General features: G+C 39.3%; 1 protein-coding gene across 1 annotated transcript in view; it reads right to left on the reverse strand.

Annotated features, from left to right (window-relative positions):
- Positions 1–6,662: 6,662 nt before the first annotated feature.
- Positions 6,663–25,888, reverse strand: part of TRAF3 (TNF receptor associated factor 3) — a 97,788-nt gene continuing 78,562 nt past the window's right edge. The window contains exons 7-11 of the mRNA XM_063440101.1: positions 25,054–25,128; positions 21,096–21,188; positions 17,498–17,638; positions 8,838–9,006; positions 6,663–8,632 (exon numbers count right to left, since the gene is read on the reverse strand). Of these exons, the coding sequence (XP_063296171.1) occupies positions 8,061–8,632; positions 8,838–9,006; positions 17,498–17,638; positions 21,096–21,188; positions 25,054–25,128 (1,050 nt within the window). The 3' untranslated portion in view covers positions 6,663–8,060. The remainder of the gene's footprint in view (positions 8,633–8,837; positions 9,007–17,497; positions 17,639–21,095; positions 21,189–25,053; positions 25,129–25,888) is intronic.

The following is a 25,888-nucleotide window of genomic DNA, read 5'->3' on the forward strand; positions in this document are numbered from 1 at the left end:
AAGAGGTTTGTGATTGCATTCTAAATCTTAAATACAAACCATAGACTTGAATTGTGGCAGAAACTAGAGCAACCGAACTAGCCCTTATTCACCAATGACAGATTGCAAACAGGGATACATAGCAATGCTAACTGCATCTAAGTCACTTAAAAGAACATTGTGGCAGGTAGCACCTTAATTGTAGCACCACGTCTCCAAAATTTAGATAATAAGCCACAACGCAAACAAGGAAGACAATATCTCATGCGCGGCAGTATACTATTGTCCATGTGGATTCAATAATCTCACAGTGTACCCCTCTGGTGGTTATTATTACTATTTATAAAATGTTAATTAGCGGTATGGCATTGGAGACAACTATCTAAAATTCATCCAATGACCTAGGACCTGTACCTGTTCATCTAGGACTTGTACCAGAAGAAGACAACTTGGCCTGCACAGATACTCTTGTTTATATAGCAAGGTAGACAAAGCACAGTGTATGTTGGAAACTTTACTTCCAGTGGGTTTCAGAGATACAACCAGGGCAGGAGATGCTATTGATGGTTCAATGATGTTATGGGATGACAGTGGGAGCACAAATAACCAACAGAATCCTCCCCCCTCATTATAATGTTGCATCAGGCATTACAGTTATCCACTAAAGAATGCTTTCAGAGAAATGGAATGGGTTGGTGAGTGCTGACAACTACCTTTAAAAACTAGCTAATTTTCAGAAACCTAAATGATATCAAGCTCCCAACCAGATAAAAAGAAAAAGGAATACATTTACATGTTCTCTCGTGAATACATCTGGCACACATGCAGTTCATTTGATCGATCCTTCATAATTCAGAAATTTAGCATAAACAAAGGTCTAACACTAGCCCGAGATATTAAAACGAAAAATTAATTAAAATAATCTATGGGATGAACCCATCCTCCATATCGCCAATGATGTGTAGAGTGGCTTACCGATTCAGGTAAAACAGGACCTAAGAGCAACCTTCATTAATCATATCTGCTTGTTTGTTTTTGAGGTTTTAAATATAAACTCTGATTCTTTAGACAAAAACAACCCAATGTGCTCAACACTATCCCACATAATGCTATTGTGTATTGGACATTGTCAGAATAAAAATAAAGTGTATATGAAAGTGTGTACAGAAAAAAAAGTTTGTTTGCAATCTAATTTAAGAAGGGGAGGGGGGTAATAATTCTGTAGGTGTATGTTAAATTTTTAAGTAAGTTTTTATTTGCTTCAATTAATCTATGCTGTAATATAAATGGTTATTTTGGATATGTACATAAGTGTCCTGTGACAGCAGAGAAAAGTCCACCAAGTACAGAGCAGATGCCTTACTGAATATACTTGTAGTAGAGTAAGGTGGTGTGTGGGTATAATCAAGTACTGAATAAGTGCTCTGTATTATGGGCAGTCCTGGTTGGCCACTTCGTGCTCATGTCATCCCAAGCCCCTTTGTCCCATACGGACAGGTAGGTATGTGTGTCTGCTGTCCATACGGACAGTGTGAATGTAACGTTAAAGTGTTACTTAGGGTATGTCAAATATGTTTAGTTCGAATGGTTTGTCTTGTTGACAAATTGTACAGTGAGGCCAGATATAGTGGCGCTATGTAAATAACTAATTGTAAGAGCAGTGTTTCCCAGCTTTCCCTATTAGAGGAGGACTGTAGGTATATCTTGAAGACGGTGTTGGAAAATAATATTACATAGCATTGGTTCCCAAACTTTTTAGTTTCAAGGCGCAATTAATATTTCAATATTTTTCCAAGCCGCCCCAAGTTAAAAAAAATTCTTAGGTTGTATATCTGTACATCGTAGCAACATATACTGGGCCCCTGTTCGGCAGAAATGCTTGCCGTTCATGCGCAGATCCAGAACCTAATCTCGGGAGGGGCACTGGTAGATTATTTAAAGAAACAATCCAGTCACAAAAACCATTACAGCACTTTGTAGTGGTTATGGTGCCAGTAGTGCCCTCCCAGAGTAAGTATTTAAACTGATTAAGAACAACTTACCTGGGATCTGCCAGGAAAAGGGCTGTAGTAAGGGATAGGGGCAGTAGTGTGTCTGAAGTGTGCAATATGTGTGTCTGAGTGGGGGAGTGAGTGTGAGTGTCAGTGTGAGGGGTGCAGTGTGTGTGTGTGTGTGTGTGTGGTGCATTGAGTGTACAGGGGTGCATTGTGTTTGTAAAGGATGTAGTGTGTGTGTGAAGGATGCAGTATGTGTGTGTGAGGGGTGCAGTTTGTTCATGAGGGGTACAGTGTGTGGGGGCAGATTGTATGAGGTGTACAGTGTGTGCCAGTACTGCCTATACACACTGTTTGTGTGTATGGAGGGGCAGTGTGTGCGTGTTTAGGGGGGGCAGTGTGTGTGTATGGAAGGGCAGTGTGTTTGTGTATGGGGTAATTGGGTGTATAGGGGGAGTTATTGTGGGTCTGTGGGGATAGGGGGGGGGAGATAAATATACACTTTTATTTAATTTTTAATTTTAATAAAATGGTTTTTCATTTTAATGAAAAAATTATAATTATTATTTTAATATCCCCCCTCCCTGCTTACCTTTGCCTGGGAGGGGGGGCATTTCCTGCAATCCCTGGTGGTCTGGTGGAGAAGCCCTGGTGGTCCCAGTGGTGACCGTGAACTCTAGCAGCCTTAGGAGCTGCTAGAGTTCACTTTCGCGAGATTCAGAGCATTGCCGTGATCACCACGGCAATGCTCAGGGCTCGCAAGAGGAGAACCCAGCGGAGCTGCAGGTTAGAGCTCCCCCGGGTCGTCCCTCCCTCCCCTGCCGGCTGCCGCATTACACTGCTAGCGGGACGGGGAGGGAGATCTCTGATCTCCCCTCCGGTCCTGCAGAGCCGGTACGAGAGAGAAAGGCCCATTTCCCGGTGCTATGATCATAAGAGACAGGACAGTATCCCATAACTAAGCCAAAAGGAGGAATTTCACCAAATTAAAGGGACACTATAGTCACCAGAACAACTACAGCTTCTTGAATTTGTTCTGAATTTGTTCTGGTGAGTAGAATCATTACCTTCGGGCTTTTTGCTGTAAACACTGTCTTTTCAGAGAAAATGCTTTGTTTACTTTACAGCCTAGTGATAACTTCACTGACCACTCCTGAGATAGCTGTTAGAGATCCTTCCTGGGTCATGGCTGCCTAAAATGCATCCAAACATTCAGTATCTCCTCTCTCTGCATGCAGACACTGAACTTTCCTCATAGAGATTCATTGATTCAATTCATCTCTTTAAGGAGATGCTTATTGGCCAGGGCTGTGTTTGAATTGTGCTGACTCTGCCCCTGATCTGCCTCTTTGTCAGTCTCAGCCAAAAGGAAACAGTGACAAAGCCAGCAGCTTCAGGCTTGAATACAAATAAGATTTACTATATATAGGGAGGCATGAGGGGACCCGGGTGGCTAGATGGTGGTTTTAACCCTATAGGGTCAAGAATACATGTTTGTGTTCCTGACCATATAGTGCTCCTTTAAAATGTACATAACATTTTTGATACACATTGTTTTTAATACAACTGCAAACCATATAGCACACGGGAATATTTAGGATTCATCTTTATACCACTTTCTTATGAATTTGGTGTACTTACTAAGGAGTTAAACCACTCCTTTCAATGTATTTTTCAGCCTGAAAACAAGTCGCAGAAAAATAATCTGGGTATTTTTATTCTGAATTAAACCTTCTAGTTATATCTACGCAGTCTGTCACTATTCTGTCCTGAACATTATATTACGGATGACGATGGTGTATGGGATGGCGATGGTGTTAAACATGATAATTTTTTTAATTTAAATAAATTTTCTGAATTTAACTATAATGCATAGGCAGTGCAACAATGCAAAATCAAATTAAATAAAGCCCCACTTACCTCGACCTCTGCTTAAATCCTGGTCACATTTCTACAACATAACTCTGCTTAGTCCTTCTGCCTAATGCAGAGGGACTGTAGATTAGGTCACCCTCTTGCATGTAAAGAGTAGCTGAATAGCACCAGGGGGGGTGTAATAAAGCTGTTAGTACACTATCATGGCTTATTTTTTAGGCTGTAACAACAGCTTGCAAGTTACTTTAAACTGCATGTGCCTGGTTTTAACCAAACAACTTGATTTATTGTATTATTACATTCTGATGGCATTTTGGGAATCTGCATTCCTAAAAATAGCAGTAGATTTTTTCTTTTGCATGGACTGCACATTATAAAATCACCCTTTGAAACTACGTTGTATCGCAAGATTAGGAATGCAACATAATGTCTAATACTTTACAACCCTTTCATTTCTTTCTGGATTTAAAAGAATAAAGAAAAAAAAATACAAATTCTGTAAATTCACATTTTTTAGGTATTCATGAATGGCAGTTTGTATTGTTTATGTTCCAGCTAGGTCTTGTATGTGTCACACGAATGTTCCATGAAATAAATAAAATATGAATAAAAATATGAAATGAATAAAACTTTAGTAGTGAATGGGTGATGGGTGATGGGTGATATTTGTAAAAATGAATCATGAGGCTACATTTACAGCTTATTCATAACAATGAAACCATACCCAGCTAGCCTCCTGCCCCGGTATGTTTAACGCAGTTGCAATGTTAACGCTATAGACACTACATGGAGACATTTAGATGTATAGGGCACAACCAGAGAAACTGTTTAAATATTTTATTGAGAACTTCAAAGTTCAACATATGCCCTAGTTTAGGGTTAAACTCATAAGTCCTGATAATGATGCACAGCATCGAACATAGTTCCCTATCCAACAATGTAACCCTTTCGCAAACTACTGGTTTACATTTCAAAAGAGAGATATATATAATGGTAGGAATCACCACCATTTCTTATTAGAGCAATAACAGACAGTTTGCTATTAATTGTGTTAAGAAATGTCAGCGTCATTCCCAGGCATAAAAAAAAAAAAAAAAAAAAAAAAAGTTTTATCATGACATGAGAGAATTTATCTGTGACCTTGATAATATGCTTAATGAATGCTACGGAAAATATCAGTTGGCAATGGATACACTGCATATAAATATAACAAGTTGGTGAATTAAGACTACATAAGGCAATTGAGGGAAATATTGTATTAATTAGAGTGAATTGAAAAGAGAATTGCAAAATTTAGCTGGACTGGAAAACCTTTCAAGTGCATCTAAAGTCACAGCTTGGCTATTGAAACCTAAATTTGGCAATCCAGCTTTCAACGCACCACAATTCTTTGTTTAGTGAATTAATCCTTTTGTATGGAAAGTAGACAGGTAAACCACAAAATGGGCAGGTAACAAAGGCTTGCTTTTCCCTTATACGCTGTGTTTGGAAAACAGCCTGGAAAAATACAGATCACGTGCGTCAAAGCCGATCCACTAGCTGTTCTTGAACTACAACTCACACATTTATCAGCCAGCCGCGGACTGGTAAATAATTATGCAAATTGTAACCAAGACAGCAGCATTCAGGTGTAGGTTAAATAATGATACTATGTGAAGTCTGCCTTCTTCGTTCTTTAGCCATGCATGCGCAATGCTCCCTCCCACAATACTTAGTGTGTGGCTACATGTAAGGCATTTTGGGATATTGCAATTTACGTGATGTTAGAACAAAATGCAAACAAACCCACATCAGCAACATGGTTACAGATTACACCTCCACGTCAATGGCATAACGGTAAAATTTGAAGTCTTTAGAAATAAAAATGTATCGATACATCTGCTAGCAATTTAGGTGGCAGAATGTAGGGATCACATGCTTAATATTTATAAAGTGCTGCGTGAGAGGTGTACTGTAAATGAGCCAAGAGCACCTTTACCTTTGATTCTGCTTTTTTGATCACAGTATAACTCATACGTTTTCCCTCACTATAAACTGCAGACATTTTATATATGGGATTCGTGAACTCCGTTAAAGACCAATGATATTTACTCGCTACGGGCTACAGTGTGGAAAGTCTTGCTTATTTAACAGTAACAGCTCTATACCGGTCTTGTAGAATTAACTAAGTGGGACATTCCATTTTCATACAAGATCTTAAAAGGGGAACCATCACTTCTCATTGAAAATAACATATAATTTACAGGTTTTTTTTTACATTAGATGCTCCTAATTAATTTTATGTTTATATTAAATATTTAAAGCAAATTACATCACAATCCAGTTCAGTTCAAGCATATCTTTGGCAAACATTGCAGACAAAAAAGGGAAATAAAAAAATTAGCTGCATTCTCCTCTTCTCCGCATACAGGCTCTCTGCTCGGTCAAAGGGCAGAGCTTATAAGAATGATTGACAGGGAACCAAGATGGAGGCGCCCAGTTACAGGAAAATGAAGTGTGGATTTCTATATTTAACATTGCTTTTCACGCCGCACAACATACAAATTCATTAAATATAGCAAAATAAAGGGAAGTTGACATAATAGTAAAAAAAAAACTATGGAAGGGATGGTTCCCCTTTAAAAGCTAGTTTGTTACGATTAAATTATTAAATCAAGGGTCTTTAAGGGGTAATTTAGAGCAGCCTCATAGCACACTAAAAGCTATTAACCCCTTAAGGACACATGACATGTGTGACATGTCATGATTCCCTTCTATTCCAGAAGTTTGGTCCTTAAGGGGTTAAAGAGGATTCTGTGTTCTAAAATATATCGTATTTATATATAAACAATACAAAATAACTACTACCTTTTTTTCTTTGTTTTACCACTGTAAGTTATTTATGAGTGAAATGGTGAATTGTTGCATATTGCAGAATTATGCATATTTTGGGTTTCTCTCATTCAAATTCCAGTTAAAAAGCAACCCTAATATTATATGTCCTATATAGTAAAATTCACTTCTGAAATTATTAAGATTTAAACCGGCCGTTTCCATTAAACTTTAACAAGGGAGTGAAGTCAGTGCATGAGAATGATGGTAGAACATTTTCTATACAGCCAGACCTATTTATTCTAAAGCAGTAGGAGTTTTGCATCCGTGCCTTCAGTATTCGCATGCTGGAAATAAATAGTGGTGCGGAACTTTTACACGCAATTTGTTTTAAGGGCCTTTTTTTGTGTCTATTTTTCATGTCAGTGGTATCAAATTTGCTATGTGAATATTTTCGGATTAATTAGCAATTCTGAAAAAAATCCACGATCGTATGATTACCGAAAAAATAAACGATATATCACTACACGCAGCTCATCTTTACAATTGTTCTATCACTGACTCTAGAGCTTTACTGTGATCAGAAAAAAAACATAAGGAAAATTAAAGGCTGGTGCTAGAACTTTAAGGTAACACAACAATTAACATAGAACTGCACAGCAAGCACCCTATTTGCTTGAAAAAAGTAAGCAAAATCCACATTAACCTGTCATGGGTGCTTATAGTACACAGATCCAAAACAAAAGCATTGTCATTTTAACTGAAGATTACGCTAAATGCACCTTGAGGGGTTGAATACAATGACTGCAGCCCATGCAGAATGAACCTTTCATATGCCTCTGGTTGTGTTACGCAGACAGACCACCGTATATAAGTTGTTGGGCCCTCCAACAATCAAATGAGTTAGTAGGAAAATACATATTGCAATCTCTTTTTCAGACGGAAAAATATTTACTCCTAAAGATTGGTTCTATTCGCAAAATACATTATGTTTGCTGGATATGATAAAAATATTTTAGGCTTCCCACCAAATGACTCACCGCTCCTTCGAGCAATAATGTTGGGGGTATATGCATACTCATTTCCCTCTCCCCCCTTAAAAAAATAAAATTAAAATAATAATAATAATTAATAGTACATCCTTTTTATTTGCATAAGGCAAAATTACTTCGGATCCTTCAATCTTCCTTGTTCTTTTCAACGTTCTTCATAGGACAACACAGAGAGGTATACTTTGCACAGAATGTTGCGGTTTTGTGCATCGAACCCTATGACGTTATTTCTTGAGGCTCCTGTTCCAGGACAACGGGTCCTCTAATCCTTGGGACCTCATGTTGAAGACTGTCGTACAAAATGTAGGGCTGGCCTTTTTTCCCAACTAGCATGCTTGACAATTCAGTATCAGGGGTCTGGTAAATCTGAAGTATCCACTATCACTTTAATAAAAATAGTATCATCTTTTATGTACGTCCCATTTTCAAGAACAGTTTGGGCTACAAACACAGGACAGCCCGAGGCAATGTTCATTTCACCGGTGGGTTTCTTGAAGCTGCTGCTATTTGGGTCGGGCTTGAAAGCATCTCCTAGATGACGTCGTGATGGACCCTGATCCATCAGCATTAAACTTACTTTCTGTTTAAAAGGCCAAGGAAGCAGCGCATCATATTCCCCTCTCATGATCACAAAAAACAAAGATAAGTGGGTCCCCTTTCCCATGCCATCTCCGTTGAGATAGACTCTTGCACACATTTTGTAACCAAAATAGCTAGTGTAAAAGGGCTGACTGTATAGTGACAAAGTCTTTCCCATGACGGCTTCTTGCTTTCGTCTTTTGTAATCACGGATTTTCCAGATCAACACTCCATTGTAGCTTGCGGTTTCCAAAACTTGAAATCGAAGATCCATGTCAGCGAGACGGATATCGTGAACGCTCAGCATTTGGTCATGCCGGTTGATCTGCGTTTCTAAGACACCTAATAGGGGGCAAGCAAATATAAAAGCTGAGTAAAAAGGGCAACAAGTAAAATAACAATGTGATAAAGAGGAAAACATAGATAGAGAAACAGAGATAGAAAACAGAAACAGTGATAACTGGAGATACAGAAAACTAAACAAACAGAGTTAATAGAGAAAACAAGACAAAACAGCATGGCAATATTGTTAAACATTTTGTCTTACCAGGGTTCCAAGCAGCAGCACTTTTAGTAGTGTTTTCTATTTGATTTATACGGGCTTGTAACGACTCCATAGTACTTTTAAAGGCATCCGAATCCTCTCCAGTTTGGGACAAACTTCGGATTTCCTTATCAAGGTCTATCAGCTTTTCTGCTTGGCCCTCGATCACTCGCTACAAACAGCAAAACAATACAATCAGACCTTTTCTTTTGTAATAAACGTAGAATTTAGAGCACTACATATTTGACAAAATGGTCTGTTACCTTTTTAGTGACACTATAACCAGTTTAGCATTATTGATAGCCCAAGTTCCAGCTTCCTGTTAGCACATATGTTTGTGCAGCAAACATTTAGCTACATTCTGCTAAAATTACTCCCGCTATTTCAAAGATTATGGATAAATTATTTCTAAAAGGATTTTTCAGGAAATGTAATTAAATGTAAATAAATATCTACATTGAAAGCCCTGGATTCCCAGTGACCAACATTGAGCTTCCTCATTCTCAGTAAATTGTCCAATTTACTATGTTCATTTACTACCAAGCACAGAAGACACAACAGACGCTCACTATCCTGTCATCTCTCCAGTCATGCTTCTGGCGGTAAAAAAAAAAAAAAGTATCGGTTACTATGGTAATCAACAAAGGAAACACTGAAAATAAGTGCTTCGGTTCTCTATGCTCCAAGGCAGAAATTCAGAAGACCTTTGAATTCCTCCCAAAAAGCTTCAGAATCTAGAATGATCAAATCTTCAGATAGCTAAAAATGAAAAGGTGATTGTCCAATACAGTAGGGGCAATCCACCATAGCATGGCCTTCAGTAAGCCGTGAGGCTCCTTGCTTCTTACAAAGGTACCACATTTTATCTCTATGTTTGATAGAAATATACCCAGCCCAATGTAGCGTTCAGAAAATATATTCTGTAAACTGCAATCAAATAATATGTGCATAGGTACATTTTAAATTATGAATCCAGGACACAGGGTTGAACGAACATCAAACTACTAATTTTAACTTATTTTTATTAAAGGCAAGTTGATAAATCATGTTCAACAGCAAATATCACAGCACTACTACAATACCATGTAGGATAACCAGATAGTATCTGTATTAATAGCATCTCAGCAGGTTATAACCAGGTTTTACGAAATTAAGACTTTTTTTTTTATTTTTATTTTTGTAATCTTCATATCTATACGGGATTATCTCCAACCAGTTCATGTAAAATCTTACCACTAGTTTAAGTGGCTACTGTCTTGGGTACCACCAACCTAGAAATTTCCTTTCATTTGTCAGGTTAAAAGGACATGTGTCCTTTAATCTCTGTCTCATATAAAGTGGAAGCTTGGAGATAACAATTCCACGTGGATATACACTTTATTGTGGTAGCTTAAAATTGGTCTGCTAACCATGGCTCAGAATAGTCTGTTTTTATACCATGAACACTGTTGTGTTTAAACCCTGTACGCCAACCTGCTATAGCACATGCTCATAACTCTGGCCAAAGCCCAACATAAGAACCCCATTGTATTTTCAGTGGTTCTCAAATAATAACAATGCTGTTGCTGTCCTTTCTGGTACAGTGAAGACAAGACCTGCCGAATATGGGGTACATTGATGTTGTGGCAGGCTTATGCAATGTATGATCATATAATGTAACTAAATCCCCATTGTTTTTTTGCCAAGGTTAGGTGTTTTTAATAAAACCTACAAAATCTGTCAGCACAAAAGTAGCTGTTTAGTAGATTGGGAGTGCGCTGGTTTCTCATTTTTTACTGTATGTATTTGCCCCCCCTCCTCCCCAGCAGCACCCCATTTAAGCATGTTAGGTTGAGTGCAATGAACCCCTTGTTTTTTCACAATGAAGACTCGTCTCACAGTTTAATCGATTTGCTCACAGAATGTATATCACATATAGGAGATGAAGTATAGTTCACGGAGATAATTTTACAATTCAACCACTGGTTGCCAAGTTAATGTCATCTATAAAATTTGTGTGACCCAGTCCAGAAAAACAAAAAAGCACTCTAAGCCGACGTCCCTTGGCGCCATCCCTCGGGGTAACTGTCAAACCATTTTCGGAATTTCCAGATGCATCCAAAATATTTCTGATATATTTAAAATGGAAGTTTCCTTTCAGAACAGATACATCAATTTTAGTCCTAGTGGTAGGAATTCATCTCCCTTATATGAAAGTAAGAATTTCCCTGTTAGCTATATTCGAGGCAAGGACTGGAGGTGCCCATGTGATCCAGTAAGTGTCAATACTTCCAAAACAGTAGTTTAGACCAGGGGTAGGCAACCTTTGGAACTCCAGATGTTGTGGACCGCATCTCCCACAATGCTTGCAAAGCCATAATGCTGGCAAAGCATCGTGGGTGGTGTAGTCCAAAACATTGGAAATGCCGATGGTTGCCTACCCCTGGCTTAGACTATCCTTTTAAAAACAGTTTTATACAGTCTTGCAACTCATTTCTACCTCCCAGGTCTACATGGATGCTTAATGAAGGTTATATAATTAAAATAATAGGAAACAAACAAACCACAACTGTATGCATTCTGTTCCCCTTATTTACTGTACATAAAGTTTACTGTCCTATCAAAAGGTTCCTTTGAATATTTTCTTTGTGAATTGGGAAAAAGTAACCATCACCCCGGATGTCCGGTGCTAACTCAAACATTAAACAGTAATAGATTAGCGACATGAACAGGTAAATCCCCAACATGCAAACTACACACAATGGACTTCCTCTTCGTCTGCTAATATACAGTGTACATCCCCACATCATAAAGAGAAGCAGTCCTCTCTCTATGCAGGAAAGCTAGGTAGAACGTTAGATCATTTCCTCCAAGAGATGGAACAAGGTACTTCTAATACTAGAAGCCACCGTGAGATCTCATTCTGACGACTGAGTTTCACAAACACCTGAAATGGGTGATTTCTTTGAAAACATTTGCATTTTTACAGAGATAGCAAACCATAGGGGGGTGAAACACAGAAGGGATTTTGAATAAATTAAATTTAAGGACCGATTCCCAGCAGCGGAGTGGACTATACCAATTTTGAGAGCAGCTGGCATGCCGGTTGGACTTCTTTCACTTTCTCATTTGATTTGACAAAAATGAGTGGTTCTGATATTATTATTATAATAAGCGGAGTGGGGGGATTTTTCTTTCAGAGGTGATATAATATATAATGTACTTCATTCCTCAATGATACAGGCTCAAGGTGGAATACATATTTAACAGAAGGAATACACAGAGAATGTTAAATGGGCAACTAACGGTAAATTAAATATCAGGGTGATTTAATGTGACCTCTGTTATTTTGTTAAATAGTTAACATATTTAGAGGAAGAGTTATTTTAAATTTAAATTAAAAAGCAGAAACATAAAACTTTAACAATTTTAACCTTGTTTCTTTAATCCAATCCTTTCACAACAGGAGGTCGAAGCTGTGAAATGTATGAACATAATCCCTCAGAATATCTGCATTAAGGTTTATGCAAACACCTGGAGCTGCTGAACGGCCGCAATAAGTTCAGACCAGACACGAAACCATCTGCTGTTGATGGGGAAATCCCAATGTTTTGCAAGTCTACAGGAATGTAAAAGCTCACACAGCATTATGGGAGTAGTAGTTCCCAGTTGGAGAGCTAAAAGCATGTCATTTTAAGCTAGCAAAGCATCATGAGCATTTTGGTTCCACAAAATCTGAAGAGCTACCTGTTGTCAAAACCTGGCAGAGATGTTCACTCAAATTTTCTCAAGTATTGGATGGATCGATCTCCAGATATCACCGACACAGATGATTCTAACAAAGAGAACTAGCCATCTACAGTACACTTTCCGAGGGAATCACATAGTCGGGGGCAAGTGACCATGTGCTGCTTTAATTCTATGACTCTGTGAGCATGAATTGTAGGTAATCAGTCATGCCACCATTAGACTCCTGTCCCTAGTGTGCTTTGCAGAGAGACATGCTGTTTAATGACACCCCATTTACGCTGCCAGAGGTCGAGTGACACCATTGTCAGCAGAAGGGTTCAACTCTGTGTTTCATAGCAAAACACTTCAATTACAGATTCCAGGCACCATGACCACTTCAAATCACTGAAGTGGTCATGGTTCTTGGCGTAACCCTTTAATATTGTAACCAGGGCCGGACTGGGATAAAAATTCGGCCCGGGCATTTTTTTATCAGAGCGGCCCACTAAGAAGGGGCGGGGCAGAGAGGGTGTGTTTTGTCGTCACTAACGACAAACACGCCCCCTTCACAAAGTGCAGGCCAGGGCAGACCATGCGCAGAGCTCTTCTAAAGATCTCTAGCATTAGAAAAAAGCCCTGTATTTGTTCTGCACAGTGCAAGCAAATTTAATAACATGCTTGCACTGTGTTTCCTTGCAACTTGTCTCTGGTGTCTCTATAAATGGATACCAGGAGACAAAAATGCCAGGAAAGAGTATCGTGCTGTGTTTGGAGCCTGCTTGTGGGATTGTGTGTGTGTGTGTATAGAGTGAGCTGATTGTGGTGTGGTATTGTGTAATAAGGTCGGTTTTAGTCGTGTTGTGTTTGTGGTGTAATGTAATGCATATGTGGCTAGGGGCTGTAGAGAATGTGTGTATAGGGGATGTAGCAAGTGTGTGCATACAGGCTATAGTGTGTGTGTGTATATATGCGATGTAGTGTTTGTAGAGAGTGTGTGTTTAGGGGTGTAGTATGTGTTTGCTTTCAAGGAATCTAGTGTGTGTATAGGGGATCCAGAGTGTGTATGTCAGGAATGTAGTGTGTGTGTGTATATATATATATATATATATATATATGTTTGGAAGTATTGTGTATGTGTGTGGTGCAGTGTGTTGGGGAGGTTCTGTGTGTATGTGAGGGGTGCAGTATGTGTGTATGATGTGTGTGAGGGTGCAGTGTGAGGGTGCTGTGTGAGAGTGCTGTGTATGATGTGTTTTGTGATAGTGCTGAGTGTGATGTGTGTGAGTCCTGAGTGTGATAGTGCTGTGGATGATGTGTGTGAGTGCTGAGGGTAATGTGTGTGAGAGTGCCGAGTGTGATAGTGCTGTGGATGATGTGTGAGAGTGCTGTGTGTTATGTGTGTGAGTGCTGTGTGTTATGTGTGTGAGTGCTGTGTGTGATGTGTTTTGTGATAGTGCTGAGTGTGATGTGTGTGAGAGTGTGGTGTGTGTGTGATATGTTTTGTGATAGTGCTGAGTGTGATGTGTGTGAGAGTGCTGTGGATGATGTGCGTGAGTGCTGAGTGTGATGTGTGTGAAAGTACTGTTTATGATGTGTTTTGTGATAGTGCTGAGTGTGATGTGTGTGTGAGTCCTGAGTGTGATGTGTGTGAGAGTGCTGAGTGTGATAGTGCTGTGGATGATGTGCGTGAGTGCTGAGTGTGATGTGTGTGATAGTGCTGTGTATGATGTGTTTTGTGATAGTGCTGAGTGTGATGTGTGTGTGAGTCCTGAGTGTGATGTGTGTGAGTGCTGTGTGTGAGAGTGCTGAGTGTGATAGTGCTGTGGAGGATGTGTGTGAGTGCTGAGTGTGATGTGTGTGAGAGTGCTGTGTGTTATGTGTGTGAGTGCTGTGTGTTATGTGTGTGAGTGCTGTGTGTGATGTGTTTTGTGATAGTGCTGAGTGTGATGTGTGATGTGTGTGAGAGTGTTGTGTGTGTGTGATATGTTTTGTGATAGTGCTGAGTGTGATGTGTGTGAGAGTGCTGTGGATGATGTGCGTGAGTGCTGAGTGTGATGTGTGTGAAAGTACTGTTTATGATGTGTTTTGTGATAGTGCTGAGTGTGATGTGTGTGTGAGTCCTGAGTGTGATGTGTGTGAGAGTGCTGAGTGTGATAGTGCTGTGGATGATGTGCGTGAGTGCTGAGTGTGATGTGTGTGATAGTGCTGTGTATGATGTGTTTTGTGATAGTGCTGAGTGTGATGTGTGTGTGAGTCCTGAGTGTGATGTGTGTGAGTGCTGTGTGTGAGAGTGCTGAGTGTGATAGTGCTGTGGAGGATGTGTGTGAGTGCTGAGTGTGGTGTGTGAGAGTGCTGTGTGTTATGTGTGTGAGTGCTGTGTGTTATGTGTGTGAGTGCTGTGTGTGATGTGTTTTGTGATAGTGCTGAGTGTGATGTGTGATGTGTGTGAGAGTGTTGTGTGTGTGTGATATGTTTTGTGATAGTGCTGAGTGTGATGTGTGTGAGAGTGCTGTGGATGATGTGCGTGAGTGCTGAGTGTGATGTGTGTGAAAGTACTGTTTATGATGTGTTTTGTGATAGTGCTGAGTGTGATGTGTGTGTGAGTCCTGAGTGTGATGTGTGTGATAGTGCTGAGTGCGATAGTGCTGTGGATGATGTGCGTGAGTGCTGAGTGTGATGTGTGTGATAGTGCTGTGTATGATGTGTTTTGTGATAGTGCTGAGTGTGATGTGTGTGTGAGTCCTGAGTGTGATGTGTGTGAGTGCTGTGTGTGAGAGTGCTGAGTGTGATAGTGCTGTGGATGATGTGTGTGAGTGCTGAGTGTGATGTGTGTGAGAGTGCTGTGTGTTATGTGTGTGAGTGCTGTGTGTTATGTGTGTGAGTGCTGTGTGTGATGTGTTTTGTGATAGTGCTGAGTGTGATGTGTGATGTGTGTGAGAGTGTTGTGTGTGTGTGATATGTTTTGTGATAGTGCTGAGTGTGATGTGTGTGAGAGTGCTGTGGATGATGTGCGTGAGTGCTGAGTGTGATGTGTGTGAAAGTACTGTTTATGATGTGTTTTGTGATAGTGCTGAGTGTGATGTGTGTGTGAGTCCTGAGTGTGATGTGTGTGAGAGTGCTGAGTGCGATAGTGCTGTGGATGATGTGCGTGAGTGCTGAGTGTGATGTGTGTGATAGTGCTGTGTATGATGTGTTTTGTGATAGTGCTGAGTGTGATGTGTGTGTGAGTCCTGAGTGTGATGTGTGTGAGTGCTGTGTGTGAGAGTGCTGAGTGTGATAGTGCTGTGGATGATGTGTGTGAGTGCTGAGTGTGATGTGTGTGAGAGTGCTGTGTGTTATGTGTGTGAGTGCTGTGTGTTATGTGTGTGAGTGCTGTGTGTGATGTGTTTTGTGATAGTGCTGAGTGTGATGTGTGATGTGTGTGAGAGTGTTGTGTGTGTGTGATATGTTTTGTGATAGTGCTGAGTGTGATGTGTGTGAGAGTGCTGTGGATGATGTGCGTGAGTGCTGAGTGTGATGTGTGTGAAAGTACTGTTTATGATGTGTTTTGTGATAGTGCTGAGTGTGATGTGTGTGTGAGTCCTGAGTGTGATGTGTGTGAGAGTGCTGAGTGCGATAGTGCTGTGGATGATGTGCGTGAGTGCTGAGTGTGATGTGTGTGATAGTGCTGTGTATGATGTGTTTTGTGATAGTGCTGAGTGTGATGTGTGTGAGAGTGCTGTGTGTGAGAGTGCTGAGTGTGATAGTGCTGTGGATGATGTGTGTGAGTGCTGAGTGTGATGTGTGTGAGAGTGATGTGTGTGAAAGTGCTGTGATGGGTTTGAGTGCTGTGTGTGATGGGAGTCAGAATAATGGGAGTGAGAGTGCGGTGTGTGATGGGAGTGAGAGTGCTGTGTGTGATGGGAGTGAGAGTGATGGGAGTGAGAGTGTTGTGTGTGATGGGAATGAGAGTGATGGGAGTGAGAGTGCTGAGTGTGATGTGTGAGAGTGCTGTGTGTGAAAGTGCTGTGTGTGATGAGAGTGAGAGTGCTGTGTGTGATGGGAATGAGAGTGATGGGAGTGAGAGTGCTGTGTGTGATGGGAGTGAGAGTGCTGTGTGTGATGGGAGTGAGAGTGCTGTGTGTGATTGTGCGTGAATGTTAGAAGGGATTGAGTGTAGCATTATGTCCCCCCCCCCTCCCCTCCCCCTCCCTTCTTACCTTTAGCCTGGGAGGTGGGGGGGGGGGGACCGGCACGCTGGTATCTTCCCTGGTGGTCCAGTGGGTGAGTGAACTCTCACTCTCGCGAGATCCGGTCGTTGCCATGGCAACGCGCCGGATCTCGCGAGAGGAACCCGGCGGAGCTGCAAGATAGAGCTCCGCCGGGTCCTCTCCCTCCCTCCCCAGCCGCATGTGCCGCAGCTCTATTTAAGTGGGCCGGTGAGGAGATCATTGAAAACAGCGGGGCCGGCGCTCAGATAGTGCCGGCCCTGCATAGACCGGCAGGGGAGATCCTGGGACTTCCCCTGCCGGCCTCGGCCCCTGGCCACCGCGGCCCACCGGGCATTTGCCCGGTGTGCCCGATGGCCAGTCCGGGCCTGATTGTAACTGTGTTGTGTAGTCTTACTGCTTCTGTGATACAGTGTAATAGGGATATCCATCGCCTCCTTCTGGATGATCACTGTGAGTTAAAGTGAAGAGATGTCAGCACTATTTTCCCTCGGAAGCTACGTCACACTCAAGACTAGAACTAAATGGTGCTTGGTAGCTACAGTCCCAGATCATACAAAAGCCTGTGTTTGGCGAATCCCCTGCATCAGAATAGATATCCGTAATCCAGGGCCAAACATGCCTTTTGATGTACACAATTGCAGAGATTCTACAACCTTTTCAATTATGTGCATTGGAAGCGTCGTAACACTCAAACACTCCAAAGAAATCTCACAGATCTACTTTTTCCTGTCTGATAAGAATTACCTGTAGTTGTTGAATTTTAATTTCATTATTTCGGAGCATTTCTCTGTGCCGTTCGATTTCTACTTCAAAATTACACATCTGATTATGTAATACTTGGATACTTTTATTTTTTTCTGAGCTTTCATTTTGCAATACGGATACCTACAGGAGGAAAAAACAGGAGTAGTTGAGTGTAAACATGCAGTGATTTTATTCTACTTTTATGTCAATATTAAGGTAGAAAAATAGCTTTGCAAATTCTATGGCCATTAGACTTCCAGTATAAATTGAAGATTAGCTTATTAGTCAAGCATTGAGTTACAGAATAAAAAGGGCTGGCATGGCTGTTAATTACAAAAATACTCTTGGAAGATTAATTAGCTATAACGAGGAAGAGAGCAATCACAGCCTCGGAGTTCATGAGACCAGGGGGGTTGGTTTTAACTCCATCAGCGGATGAAAAATGGCAAACTATTACAATACGCAGTGACACCCATTGCAATGCACGAATGTGTCGTAAAAACAGTCAGTGGCGGCTACGATTTACTCACATAGAACGGAGACAAAGAAAAATGATACCCAACATACACCATCAGCTGCAAATGATTTAATCCACTGGTGCGAAAGGACCATAAGCAAGATATGAGTATTATTCAATGACTTTACTGGCAATGCTTCACAAGGCATATATATATATATATATATATATATATATATGTATATATATATATATATGTATATATATATACATACACACACACACATACACATATATATATATATATATTTATTTTTTTTGTTAAAAAAATATAAAACTTATAAACATATACAATTTATACCTACCATGTGCTTAATGTCTCAATCCTTCAAACACGCTAATCTAATCTATTATGGTGGGGATGGAGGGAGAGGTAGGGATTTAGAATACTTTATTAAATAAATGGGTTGAGAGAGGGTAAAGCTTAGAGGACAGAGTGTCTTGGTTCAAGAGACAGGAAGCTTGAAGTCCTGTCAACTGTAGGTGACCTCACTGCACACACTAAATCTGATCACCCTTCACCCATTTTCCCAGGTTTCAAGGAAGGGTCATGAACATTTACACCTCTTACCCAGATAATGATTGTATTTCACCTCCTCACACTCCAAGTACAGAATCAGTAGGGACTGAAGCTCCCCTGATTAAAGGGGATTTGTAGGAATTCCCCACGTGCTATTTTTTGGAGAGGGCTATTTCACTAATAATAATTCCTAACCAGGGGCAAATTTGAGACAATTTAGGATCATTTAATTAAATGACTGGTATAAAAAAATTAAAAAAAAAAAAAGTAAAATATCTGTGGAAGAATGGTCATGTGGCATTAGATATGACCCCTTATGTCAAAAGCATTTTTCCAGTTTCATAAGGTTACTGAGGGGAAAAGGGGCCTTTAGTTGTAACACAGGATAAAAAGCAGAATATATATATATATATATATATATATATATATATATACAGTATTTTAAGGATTTCACTTTACAACCTGCGCAAAATGAATATGGCAACAATAAAATAGAATAAATAAAATAATGGATATAACTGAATCAAAGTGATTTTAAAGGCTGGTTTGCATAAAAAGTGGTGTTCAGGTTTGTTGCACACAATTTAAATAACATTTGATAGTAAGCTTGTTTGAGCAATTACCACCGCCTCCTTCTGTTCGCCTTAATTTGAACAGTACACCGAAGAACAGACATTTATCTCCACGTCACAACTAGTGTTGTTTCAGATTCATAGACTCGTCATGCTGAAGGCCTTTGTATTAAAAGCACAGTCCACGCACCATTACGACTACAGCTTACGGTGCGAGGAGCCTATATGTGAACATCTGTCACTTGAGTAAAACTTTATTTGTATTTTTTTAAGTGGTTTAAAAGAAACCTGGGGTCTTTTCTGCACCCCTTTGTCGTTAAAGTAATAATCAGGAAGTATCACTTCCTCTTTTTCTAGGCAAAATTGTGTACAGGTTAACAGGATCTGGCTGTGAAAAAATCGCTTTTAGCTTCATTTAGGGTCACTTCCTCATTATCATGTCCGTGGCAGAATGGGTGAGCTTCAGGAGACTCCTGGTTCTTGAAAAACTGCTTTTTATTTTTTCAAAAGCCAGAGGGACTGGAACAGCTATAATGAACAGGGGTGCTTTCATGAACTCAAAATTCTAGCAAATTAAAAATCCAAATAGTAAAATTTAGGCAAACATAGCTAATGTGAAGAATTCTCCAACATAGTTATAGTCACAGCATGGCTATTTTAATCTGAATTATATCATTTAGCCTTTAGTTCAGAACAATTAAGAGTTTAGTGAATAACCCTGACATTTATTTTTTTGCACCACAAAATTTCCCCTTTGTGAATGCCAAAAAGTTCTTCAAGGGGAAACGCGAAACATTTGTTTCTTTTTGGTCCTTTAAATAAATTGTACGGAGCACTCCTTTTTTAAGTATCTAGTTGCGCTTCTTAATATCTTTCTTTATTTTTGAATTCTCAGTAAAAGTTGAGTGGGATCAGATGTGACCTAACTCCCAAACACTTCTTCTGATCCAAGCACCACTGAAAGGGGAACTGTGTGCGGATTGAATCGACCTTACCTTCCGTGAGAGAAACATTTAGAAACTCACATTTAGAATTATTCAACTTGAGGTTAACCTTGGGCCTTAATGTGCATGAAGGTTCTTCCAAGTGCCAGGGATTTGATGGTGTTTTAGGTAGGCTAGAGCCTCAAATCTAGACCTGCTTATTTCTAGAACATTTTCAATAAGGCCACCTCCAGAGATATATATATATTAAACCCAGCCACATGTTTTAGCACTGATGCATACTTTTTATCAGATCTGTAAAAAATACATCACAGTGGAATATGATACCATGAATATGAATATGATAAATTATCCCTTTGAGTAGTAGAAAGGAAATTTTCCATACACAAGAGGTTTAAACCAGTTTTGCAATTGTTATTTGTAAACAATTTGTCTTTTCATCTTCTATATCAGATTATGCACAGGATGCATTCCAGACTAAATAAAAAAAAAATACACATGATTCACTTCAATTAATTAATTGGAAATGTTGCGACACACAATGTGATCTTGGGAAAGATAATTCAAATCAAATCTATAAAATCAGGAAAAAACACCAAAAAAGAAAAGAAAAAGAAAATCCCCTCTGAAATAAGCAGATTTGCAAATAGGAAGGACGAAGAATATAAACAGTCATTCGTTTTTGTTATTGCTGACCTCGGCAACTACAAAGCACGCACCATAATGTGGTTAGTCAATATCGCAGAATGTCAGATCCTGGGATTTCCAGTCATTTAGAAATGGCATAAAAACATAGCAGGTTAACAAAGAGCAAAACCCTGGCAGAATATCAGATCTAACTGTTTTCATAAAAGGCAAAGGTTAGTGTTTAAAGGACAAACAAGCTGAGTGAATAAAGTATAAAGTTTGAGAATGCAAACAAGCACCATAGATGGGTGGCTGGTAGACATTAAATAAATACATTTAAAAAAACGAATGTGATTTCATCCTGATTTAATCAAACATTTCCAGTAATAATGAAAAATAATAAATAAAAAGATGATACCTTAGATTCTAAGAAGCTGCTCCATTCTTTCATTAGGTTTACATGTTGCACGGCTGAGCTTCCTTCGTGCACCTTAATTTCCTGGTTTGTTCCCTGAAAACAAGGCGATAGTAATCAATATTTTTTTTGTTAATCTTTCTTTTATTGAGGCAATAAAGGTACGTTACAGAAGAGAAAGGAGTGTTAGAAAGTAAGCACTTGACATATACGTATACTAGGGTACATCTATTCCAGTGTATGACAGCCTGATTTTTTTTTTTGCGGACTAAGTTAATGAAAAGCAGGATACAAGTCACGGTATTATGATTCACAATTAAGTAAGGCAGGCAATATCAAATGATCTAAACAGAAGTATTACTACATGCAAGATTCGCCACCTGTAATCAATATTTATACATACACTAGTCTTGAAAGTGTATATATATATATATATATATATATATATATATATATATATACACTGTGTGCAGAATTATTAGGCAAATGAGTATTTTGACCACATCATCCTCTTTATGCATGTTGTCTTACTCCAAGCTGTATAGGCTCGAAAGCCTACTACCAATTAAGCATATTAGGTGATGTGCATCTCTGTAATGAGAAGGGGTGTGGTCTAATGACATCAACACCCTATATCAGGTGTGCATAATTATTAGGCAACTTCCTTTCCTTTGGCAAAATGGGTCAAAAGAAGGACTTGACAGGCTCAGAAAAGTCAAAAATAGTGAGATATCTTGCAGAGGGATGCAGCACTCTTAAAATTGCAAAGCTTCTGAAGCGTGATCATCGAACAATCAAGCGTTTCATTCAAAATAGTCAACAGGGTCGCAAGAAGCGTGTGGAGAAACCAAGGCGCAAAATAACTGCCCATGAACTGAGAAAAGTCAAGCGTGCAGCTGCCAAGATGCCACTTGCCACCAGTTTGGCCATATTTCAGAGCTGCAACATCACTGGAGTGCACGAAAGCACAAGGTGTGCAATACTCAGAGACATGGCCAAGGTAAGAAAGGCTGAAAGACGACCACCACTGAACAAGACACACAAGCTGAAACGTCAAGACTGGGCCAAGAAATATCTCAAGACTGATTTTTCTAAGGTTTTATGGACTGATGAAATGAGAGTGAGTCTTGATGGGCCAGATGGATGGATTGGTAAAGGGCAGAGAGCTCCAGTCCGACTCAGACGCCAGCAAGGTGGAGGTGGAGTACTGGTTTGGGCTGGTATCATCAAAGATGAGCTTGTGGGGCCTTTTCGGGTTGAGGATGGAGTCAAGCTCAACTCCCAGTTTCTGGAAGACACCTTCTTCAAGCAGTGGTACAGGAAGAAGTCTGCATCCTTCAAGAAAAACATGATTTTCATGCAGGACAATGCTCCATCACACGCGTCCAAGTACTCCACAGCGTGGCTGGCAAGAAAGGGTATAAAAGAAGAAAATCTAATGACATGGCCTCCTTGTTCACCTGATCTCAACCCCATTGAGAACCTGTGGTCCATCATCAAATGTGAGATTTACAAGGAAGGAAAACAGTACACCTCTCTGAACAGTGTCTGGCAGGCTGTGGTTGCTGCTGCACGCAATGTTGATGGTGAACAGATCAAAACACTGACAGAATCCATGGATGGCAGGCTTTTGAGTGTCCTTGCAAAGAAAGGTGGCTATATTGGTCACTGATTTGTTTTTGTTATGTTTTTGAATGTCAGAAATGTATATTTGTGAATGTTGAGATGTTATATTGGTTTCACTGGTAAAAATAAATAATTGAAATGGGTATATATTTGTTTTTTGTTAAGTTGCCTAATAATTATGCACAGTAATAGTCACCTGCACACACAGATATCCCCCTAAAATAGCTATAACTAAAAACAAACTAAAAACTACTTCCAAAAATATTCAGCTTTGATATTAATGAGTTTTTGGGGTTCATTGAAAACATGGTTGTTGTTCAATAATAAAATTAATCCTCAAAAATACAACTTGCCTAATAATTCTGCACTCCCTGTATATATATAAATATATATAAATCCTGCACTCCACCAAAACTACCGTATTGCCCAGCCAAAATACAAAATGATATAAAAGGATGGCACTCCAGGGACTTGAAATAAGACTTAGCTTCTATTACCTTATTTTAAATAAAAATGTAAACGATTCAGCTTGATTCCCTCCCTGATGAAATCTTGAGGGAATCAAGCTGAAGCTTTGACATTTTTATTTAAAATAAGGTCATAAAAGCTAAGTCTTATTTCAAGTCCCTGGCCCCTGTAGTCAATATTTATACATACACTGGTCTTGAAAGTATATATATATATATGTATATATATATATATATACACATACATACATACATACATACATTTTTTTTTCCATTTTAGCATTCCACTTAATTTGCTACATTACTCTGGTTCACACAATTAATCAAATGCCTATAAAAAAGGCTGTCCATGCAGAATACATGCGAGTAGCTAATGGATGCACTTCTTCAGGTCTAATAGATTATACAGGTGTAAACATTGGTAATCATCTGAAATTTCATTCTAATGCAATAATAAATTGTGCACATAAAACACAGAAATTCTAAACGTAAAAGCATACACACACTTATTAAAGGAATGCTGCTTATAAAAATTATACTTGCAGCTACATTTTTTAAACAAATGAAAGCAAATGGAACAAAAAGCCACTACTCTTTGGTCACAGCAAATTAACTCACAATCAAAGGAACGCGGGTAGGTTACAAGCAGAACAGAGTTAAGACACGGCAGAAATAGAAACGTAAGAATGATAGGGATTAGCTGCTCCGGTTATTCATTTCACAGCAATCACAAACCAAAAGTAAGCGTTGAATGTTGAATCAAACTAAGGATACAATAATATCAATGGTCTGACTCTTTGATATAAGAAGGAAAACCCCTGCATGCACATCATACTAAAGCTGGTCTTAGCTCTACTACATGTGAGTAATTGGAATTGTTTTATCTCTGCACTTTATTTTAGACTTATTGCACTATTGGAATCCTTTTCTTTTTACATATTTACTGACCCTGAGCATCCCTGGTGAGTAGCAAATCTAAGGAAGAAGAAAGACTTTAATTTTGGGACTCATTCTGTTCCCCTTTTTGGGCATCTGTTTTACTGTTTTATTATTATTATTTTTATGTCTTTGATTGTCTTACCTGTACATTATCCCATTTGGCCTCTTCCTTCTAACTTTTACCTATTACCTTGACTTTTTTTATATGTTCCAGGTAATCTATGATGTGCTCTGTTCTGTTACTCAGTCTACATCAACAGAGTTTCTAGTGGAGGCAGGGAAGGGGGTAGAGAGGCAGAATGCTGACATATACATTTGAATAGTTTGGATGTACTTGATATCTTTATACAAATCTCGGTTTTAAAGAGTAAGGTTTTGGAGCTGTAGAAAGCGCTGTCTTCACATCTCACTACGACTAAAAGAGAGAGGTCCAGCACTTTAGAAAATAATCTTAATTACAAACATAACGTACAGTCTGCATAGGAAGAAAAGGTGCTCAGGTCAACTTTATCGCATGGCTGGTCTGAAGATTTTTCGTTAAACCATTTCAGTGATGCACCACTGAGACTTAAGTGTTCAGATGGACACCGTAAAATGCAAATAAAGTTGTGAACCCTTTTACTATGGATATTAAACAGGCTCACAGTATTTTGGCACTATGTAGTAAATCAAATAAACCTATATTGCTTTTTCCAAGTCATGCCCGGGGAACTGCTTATCTGTTGCTCTGTGGGTTTTGTTTTAATTATCCATCTGTTTCCCCACTGTATTTTGCTTTATCAGATCATCAAATTCACAATGTGGGGTTTGGTTATGTAAGCACAAGCTCTAAACAAAGGGTCACATAAATAAATTGTCTTACATCAGGGATGCAATGGGAGGTGTCAAATTCGAAGTGGTGGTGGTTTGTTACATGTTTCAATACTGACCTTAAAATTGCATCCATAACGTTTAAAACTACAGGTACTTGGGGCATTAACGCATTCAGATGAATGTGTATTCAACTGCAACAGGAGAAAAAGAAAGGGAAGTTTTGGTAAAAGCACAAAACCAACACACAGACACAGGAAAAGAGTCAAAGCAAACATACATATTTAACAGAATTCAATATGAAAATACACATTACAAAGACTAAACGTGACACATTCTTCCAATGCAGTAAACAGCAAACTATACATAATGTAGCAAGTTATTTAGGTTTTACTTCAAAGGACTTTGCATGGGACAAGTTAAAAACAGAGAAAAAAAAAAATCACTTTAACATTGTCTACAGGTAATGGACAACATAATAACCATGTGCTAAATTGTTTCAAAAGGCACAGCATACAGACCTATACCAACTCAATTTTATATAATTGCTTTTGTTTTTTCCATAGATATGGCTTATTTTGTTAAAAGCTGAAAAAATGATGAGGAATTGGTCATAGATGCCCTCTTATTAATTTAAAGTGTTTCTGTTGTAAACTTTATGAAGTTCTCATGAAGACGGAGTAGGAATTTCTAGGAAATCCCAACACAGTCAAAAGATATCAGAAGATAAACCAGGGACTAACTTTTAATCGTTAGGCTAACACACCATGGTCTCGTGGGCTCCTCCACCGGACATCAGTGTTGCACTCTCGTGCATGTGTCAGCACAGCACTGATGTGGACTATTGGAGCATGCACCAGTTGCTAAAGATTGATGCACATGCAGAGGACAGCATCAGGTAGTATAATTCCTCTCTAATGCACCCCCAGGACACTGGACCGCATGTGGCAATGT

Source organism: Pelobates fuscus, chromosome 13, assembly GCF_036172605.1.
Source record: "Pelobates fuscus isolate aPelFus1 chromosome 13, aPelFus1.pri, whole genome shotgun sequence".
Taxonomy (NCBI): domain Eukaryota; kingdom Metazoa; phylum Chordata; class Amphibia; order Anura; family Pelobatidae; genus Pelobates; species Pelobates fuscus.